This window comes from Gadus morhua, chromosome 15 (genome assembly GCF_902167405.1).
Source record: "Gadus morhua chromosome 15, gadMor3.0, whole genome shotgun sequence".
In the NCBI taxonomy this organism is placed as follows: domain Eukaryota; kingdom Metazoa; phylum Chordata; class Actinopteri; order Gadiformes; family Gadidae; genus Gadus; species Gadus morhua.
The window spans coordinates 13,215,098-13,222,048 of NC_044062.1; the positions used below are offsets into that span (position 1 = coordinate 13,215,098).

The 6,951-nt window shown below is 44.2% G+C and overlaps 1 protein-coding gene across 1 annotated transcript; it reads left to right on the forward strand.

The window, feature by feature from the left end:
- Positions 1 to 2,018: 2,018 nt before the first annotated feature.
- lbx1a (ladybird homeobox 1a) lies at positions 2,019 to 4,329 on the forward strand. Its single transcript, XM_030379370.1, has 2 exons — positions 2,019 to 2,728; positions 3,468 to 4,329. The coding sequence occupies exons 1-2, from the start codon at positions 2,407 to 2,409 to the stop codon at positions 3,992 to 3,994; spliced, it is 849 nt and encodes a 282-aa protein (XP_030235230.1). The 5' UTR covers positions 2,019 to 2,406; the 3' UTR covers positions 3,995 to 4,329.
- The last annotated feature ends 2,622 nt before the right edge of the window (positions 4,330 to 6,951 follow it).

Consider the following 6,951-nt stretch of genomic DNA (forward strand, 5'->3'; position numbering starts at 1 on the left):
GCTAGTTGAATGATATAAGAGTTAATCGGGTACCGAGAGAGGAACGTTGCAGGCAGTGAATCTGTTCCCCATTGGCTCCTGCAGAAAAGGGTTGGCGCATCGTGAGCAGTGATTGGATCGAAAATCGTTAGGGTTAAACGTATAATTGTTTGTAAAAAATATAAATAAAATAATTGTTATAAAAAAGATAGAAATGCGTAGGTCCTACGTAGGCCTATTTAAACTTTTACGCTAGACGTAGAATAAATAAAGTTAGGTCTACCGTCAAAAGACACATTGAACTTTGGACGGATTGCAGTTGTCTTTACCAAATGCCCCACAACTCTGCGATGTGCTATAAATTGCGAGGTGTGTTTCACTTTATTGCGATAGACAATGTCGGTAGTAGCCGCGGGGGCAGCGAGGCTACGCCACAGCACGGCCAAGAGCTGAGGTGGGTGGTGTGCTTGGCACCATCAAAGACCTCTCCCCACTTCTGAGGATGAAATAAATACGTACGTGGAAAATAGGCTTTTGCTCGATTTCCAGGAGGGTATCGAATGAAGACGTCACATCTATCAGGGCGGATGTTGAACGGCAGGCCAACTCCGGGCCAACTGGAAAAGATCCAACACCAAGCGTATAATGAAATCTCACGGCACGTCCAAACCATGTGTAAATTACCAAATAAAACTGTCACAAGACTTTGTTAAATCTACGAAAGCCAATAATTGCAGATGGCCTCTTCTTACCTACTTTAGCGGCCATCTATCTTCTTTATTGCCCTGAAAGTCTAAAACTTTGGTTATGCCTGTTTTGTTGAGGATTTGTTGCTATCACTCAATTTGTCTTATTTTTCTTGTTAATTTATATTAATTTATTTTGTTATTTGACTGTTTGTTTGATTGTGTATCTGTGTAATTTATTTAGGCTATTAATAACTTCCAAATGCATTTTCTTTTGCTATCGTATGAAGTATAGCTAACATATAGGCCTAATTACGGGCCTCACAAAGTAGAGGAACAAAATACCAAATTATAAATATGGGCCGTATGGGAACATTAATAGGCCTACATGAACAAATTAACAATACAGCAATACAGGCTAGCGCACAAGCATACAAACATTGGCACATGCTGGGGCCCAGCTCCCTAACCACACACGGAAACAAACTAACATGGCCCCTTCTAACTATCCATTTCACATTGGTATTTCTTTTGAATAACCATCAACGGTAGATGTCTTTTCAATTATGATGCTGAAATTAGGCTATTTATTAACACACAAGCTGAGGGTGGTAGCCTATAGCAGTCCGTAACACATTCCACAATCCTTGCAACCGATCAGGGCAGCTCAGAGCGGACAGGCACTCGTTTGCTATAATGTAGGCGCTGGCCAGTCCAGGCAGGTGTTTGCTTTATGATTATGGGACAATAACGGATAACCAATTTCGATTTTTTTTATTCTATTGTTGAGCCTAGGTTTCAGCTTGAGGTTAAGATCAAGAAATGTAAAGAAATGATTATCTTTTAAGAAATGGTTATCTTTTAAATTATTTGTTATTTTGGCTAAGTCGGAAGTTCTTGTCTTCTTTTAATTGAACTCCTCCTCCCCTCCTCGCGCCCTCTAATTACCGCTGCTCGCGCTCGGGACCCGCTCATATTTACCGAGAGTGAAAGAACAAGAACAACAGACGAGCAGAAGACAGACTGGGGAAGAGAGAGAAAGTGTTAGAGAGTGTGTGTATGTTGATAGAGGGAAGGAGAGAGTGCATCTAAGAGAGAGAGAGAGAGAGAGAGAGAGAGAGAGAGAGAGAGAGAGAGAGAGAGAGAGAGAGAGAGAGAGAGAGAGAGAGAGAGAGAGAGAGAGAGAGAGAGAGATACGGTGTGTGTGTGTGTGTGTGTGTGTGTGTGTGTGTGTGTGTGTGTGTGTGTGTGTGTGTGTGTGTGTGTGTGTGTGTGTGTGTGTGTGTGTGTGTGTGTGTGTGTGTGTGTGTGTGTGTTATAGAGAGAATGAGAGAGATAGAGAGAGGGATGGAGAGAGAGCTCTTGGTGTAATTGATTGCCTCCCTGTCAGTGATAGCAGTCAGTTAGGGGTGGCCAATAGGTTGCCGCTTTCGGTGAATCACCGTCGGCCAGTTATGTTGGGCTTTTGACGGCTGCGTCGGCCAGACAGAGTGGATCAGTAGCTCGGGGACTTCACGGGAACTCAACATAGTTTCCTCGGGTTCTAGTTGCAAAGCAGCCGACATGCGATTGCACGGGCTCCTGTGATCCACTGGATTTGTACTTGCTTCGCCCCTGGTCTCTTTCTAACTTTAAAGAAAAATATAAAGCCGGCCTACCTGGCTGCGCGACTCTTTGCTCTTTTCGCGTTTGGCATTGACCGGTTTACGCTGAGAAATAAGAAAGTGGTAGTCAGGAAACCATGACCTCGAAAGACGACGTCAAATGTTCCCCCGCGGTGCTGGAGGAGCGGAGACGCAGTCCGCTGGACCACCTCCCGCCGCCGGCCAACTCCAACAAGCCGCTCACTCCGTTCAGTATCGAGGACATCCTGAGCAAACCGGCGGTGAAACGGAGCTACTCCATCTGCGGCGCGGCCCACCTCATCTCGTGCGAGAAGACTGCGGGCCACGGGCTGTCCGGCCGGGCCCTGCTGAGCCAGACGTCCCCGCTGTGCGCGCTGGAGGAGCTGGCCAGTAAGACGTTCAAGGGGCTGGAGGTCAGCGTCCTACAAGCCGCCGAGGGTAGGAAGCCGCGGGGAGATAACATCCCTCTGCTCTGTTTTGATGTTTGTTGTGTTATTGTTGTTATTCTTTTGTTTGTTTTTTCTGCGCGAGGACACTGCTGGAGAAATATTAATTCCCCCATTTTCGAAGGATTTAGAAGCGTCTGTGGTGGAAATATTGGAAAAGATTGTGTCTGGAATTTGGGGATCGTTTCATAAAAAACGTGGTTATATATTTTTTTGTTTTGACGTTGATTTAAGCTTTATGATATAGGCCTTGCTGGAGATATATATAGACATAGGGCAAAAGCTTTTGTAGCCTACAGGCCTTAAATACACAGAGCTTTTGTTGGGGTGAAACATCATTTATATGCCTTTTCTCCACGGAGCCACTAAAATAACTACAACAATGACACGTATTAAATAATGATAACCAGTAGAGGTATAGCTACATGCTGAAGAACGGAAATACTGGAAAAGGAAAATGTATGCCTTCTTACAAATCACAATTTAGGCATGGCTGATGATAATAATTGCTGAGCTAAAGTACGATTAAACCCGTAAAATACGCCTTGTTGTTATGGTTGGGATTGTTGTTGTTCTTGTGGTTGTTCTTGTTGTTGTTGTTGTTGTTGTTGTTGTGAATGTTGTTATTGTGTTTGTTGCTGTTTTGCCAAGACTGCAAAAAAGCAAGCATTTACATTTTTTTTATAAATGAATCCATGCACACACGAGGACTGACATAACCTCTCTCACAGGTAGGGACGGACTGACGCTGTTCGGCCAGCGGAATACTCCCAAAAAGCGACGAAAGTCGCGCACGGCCTTCACCAACCACCAGATCTACGAGCTGGAGAAGCGCTTCTTGTACCAGAAGTACCTGAGCCCGGCGGACCGCGACCAGATCGCCCAGCAGTTGGGTCTCACCAACGCGCAGGTCATCACCTGGTTCCAGAACCGCCGCGCCAAGCTCAAGCGGGATCTTGAAGAGATGAAGGCGGACGTGGAGTCGGCGAAGGCGGTCGGTGTGGTGGCCTTCGAGAAGCTCGCCAAACTGGCGGAGCTGGAGAAATGCGCAGCCAACGGCGCGTCGCCGCTGCAGAACCACAGCGAGATGGACTCGTCCTCCTCTTCCTCGCCGCGATCGAACCTGGAACGCGACACGTCGGACACGAACCACCTACTGACGGCGTCCTCGTCGCCCGCCGCGTCGCCGTGCACGGATGGCTCGAGCGTCAAGTGCGGCTCGGAGGACGAGGACGAGGAGATCGAGGTGGACGACTAGCTGGTGCACGAGACTCACCCGATGAAGTGCCCCAGTAATGCAAGACTTCGCAGGCAAAATAAACTGTACGATGTGGATGAGGAATTAACGCATAACGCATTACGCACGGACCGCCGTGTTGCCATAACATAAAATTAAGCTTAATTTGTAATACAGTGGTCTCATATAGCAGGGGTCATTTTGTTATGTTGCATTTTATTCATATGTTGGGATTCAAGGGAAGCCTCCGTTTTTTTAAAAAGAATATATGTAGGCCGGCCTATGTCAAAATACACATGCATACAAGTCCCACATTTACCTCTCACACACACACGCACACGCAGACGCACACACACGCACACACACACACACACACACACACACACACACACACACCACGCAAACACACACACACACACACACACACACACACACACACGCACGCACGCACGCACGCACGCGCACGCACGCACACACACACACACACACACACACACACACACACACACACACACACACACACACACACACACACACACACACACACGCACGCACACATTTTAAAATACTATCACAAAGATTATGGTGCTGCATGTTTCATTTTATTTAATCACCCTATGATCTTTTTTTTTTTAACCGATGAAGTATCAGAACGTGAATCTAAATCGCCTTGGCATTATTTTCTAGATATAATATCTTATCAGATGTAGAAAATTTCGCTTTTTATAGTAGGCCTATCTATACGTTCAGAAACGATAATCAAAAAACACAGGTGTAACTGCTTGTTATAAGTCACAATTTAATATATTTATATTGTCTGTACACCGTCTAAGTGCCTTTTCGGAGCCTGAACAATACGTTAAATTGTATAAATTGTAATTTAGGCTATACATATGGAATGTAAAATAAAATTGTATTTCCAAATATTGTATGACAATTATTTGATTTCAAAACGATCAAAAAAACGTTTATGTCTATGATTTACAGAAGAAAACTATAGGCCTCGGGCTGCGTGTATTATATTTATTTAGGAACATCGAAGAGCGTTTATTAATGTATTTCTAAGCGACAAAAATTCATAGATAAAATAATATGATAATAACAATGTGAAAAACACATACATTTTGATTATCATAATAAAAATAAAGCATATAAAAATAAACCAACCACAGAGAGTGACGTGAGAAGCCCAATCTGGACGGGAGCGTCATATACACAGAAGTGGTCCTTTTCATAGTTCTATGTGCTTCTGTGTGTGTGTGTGTGTGTGTGTGTGTGTGTGTGTGTGTGTGTGTGTGTGTGTGTGTGTGTGTGTGTGTGTGTGTGTGTGTGTGTGTGTGTGTGTGTGTGTGTGTGTGTGTGTGTGTGTGTGTGTGTGTGTGTGTGTGTGTGTGTGTGTGTGTGTGTGTGTGTGTGTGTGTGTGTGTGTGTTGCTACTGCTGTGTGTTGTTGTTTCCGTTATTACACCGGGTTCATGCGTGAAGCCGGCGGACAAATGACGGCTGTCCCCCGGAGTGACAGCCACAATGGGACAGAACGGGTCTCCAGCCGCGCGCAATACGGAGACAAGCGTGTCCCATCCAAACACCTCCTGGGCCCCGTCGTTACCAAGGGAACAAAACGTTCGGAGGCCATATGGTTTCGGGGTTCTACTCTCAATTACCAGTCAATTTGATGGATTGACTTGCCCGACTTTTAAACAATTTAGCTCGTTTTGTAGCCAATAATGCATATATGGCCTGTCTTATCCTTATGGGCCTGCTGCCGCCTAACACGCCTTTTTTTTCAAAAATTTCTTTGTTGAAGCTTTTAAACAAGGCCATGCATCACAAAGGATCTCCTCTCTCAGAGGCGACGGCGGAGGGGTTTGACCGCGTGAGGGGTCCTGAGATAATTTACTGATTACACGATAGACTACTCAGACGGTTTATTGTTTTGTGCTTCATTGCATTTTTGCATTTATTTTCCTTAACCCCATGTCAGAAGTTGTCATTTAAGGTAGAAATATTTATGCCTTTTGATTTAAATATTTTTCCGACTTGAAATGCAATAGGAAGAAAAAAATATTGCCGTATAATTATTGAAAATGATTGAGGTTCGTTTTATCATTACTTATTGAAATTTAAACGTCTATAATTGTCCTACAATTTATGATACTAAATAGCGTCAATACAAATTAGACATTTAGGAAATAAGATGATAAATAAAACATCTCATATAGAAATACATATGTCTGTGTAGAATATATATATTCGACTAAAAGACAGAGAAAGACAGACATAGACAGAAAGAGAGAGAGAGAGAGAGAGAGAGAGAGAGAGAGAGAGAGAGAGAGAGAGAGAGAGAGAGAGAGAGAGAGAGAGAGAGAGAGAGAGAGAGAGAGAGAGAGAGAGAGAGAGAGAGAGAGAGAGAGAGGCCTTATCTAGATAATCAACGAATCGTGAACTTCGTTCAACAGACACCTTGGGCTTCGTTTCATGGCGACAGGTTAATAATTCTGTGATAACATTTTTGGGGACATCTTTAATTATCTCGTGACCCACTGTCACGTGCTGAATGTAGGCCACGGTAGCCTGCTATCATAGTAATTAATCTCCAACTTTATGTGCTCATGCGCATCTGTAACTCTCTCTCCGAGAGAGAGAGAGAGAGAGAGAGAGAGAGAGAGAGAGAGAGAGAGAGAGAGAGAGAGAGAGAGAGAGAGAGAGAGAGAGAGAGAGAGAGAGAGGAGAAGAGAAAGGAGGAGAGGGTAAGCGTGGGAGGTGGAGAGAACGAAGAGTGAGGGCAGAGAGAGAGAGAATGAGAGAGCTATTGTGAGAGAGAGATAATAATCATTTAACCAATCGGCCGGAAAATTGAAGTTTGATGCATGAGGCTTAAACAACTAGCTGCTCTATTCTCCTGCAGCGCTTCCAAGAATTTCAATAAACATGCTTCTTCTTTGAAAAATACTACCCATAATACTAATAACACCAATA

What these genes read in the sequence shown, in the direction of transcription:
- lbx1a (XM_030379370.1), top strand. Translation starts at nt 2,407, where the DNA reads ATGACCTCGAAAGACGACGTCAAATGTTCCCCCGCGGTGCTGGAGGAG. An exon ending in CGTCCTACAAGCCGCCGAGG is followed by an intron (nt 2,729 to 3,467) that starts GTAGGAAGCCGC and finishes CCTCTCTCACAG; the next exon opens with GTAGGGACGGACTGACGCTG.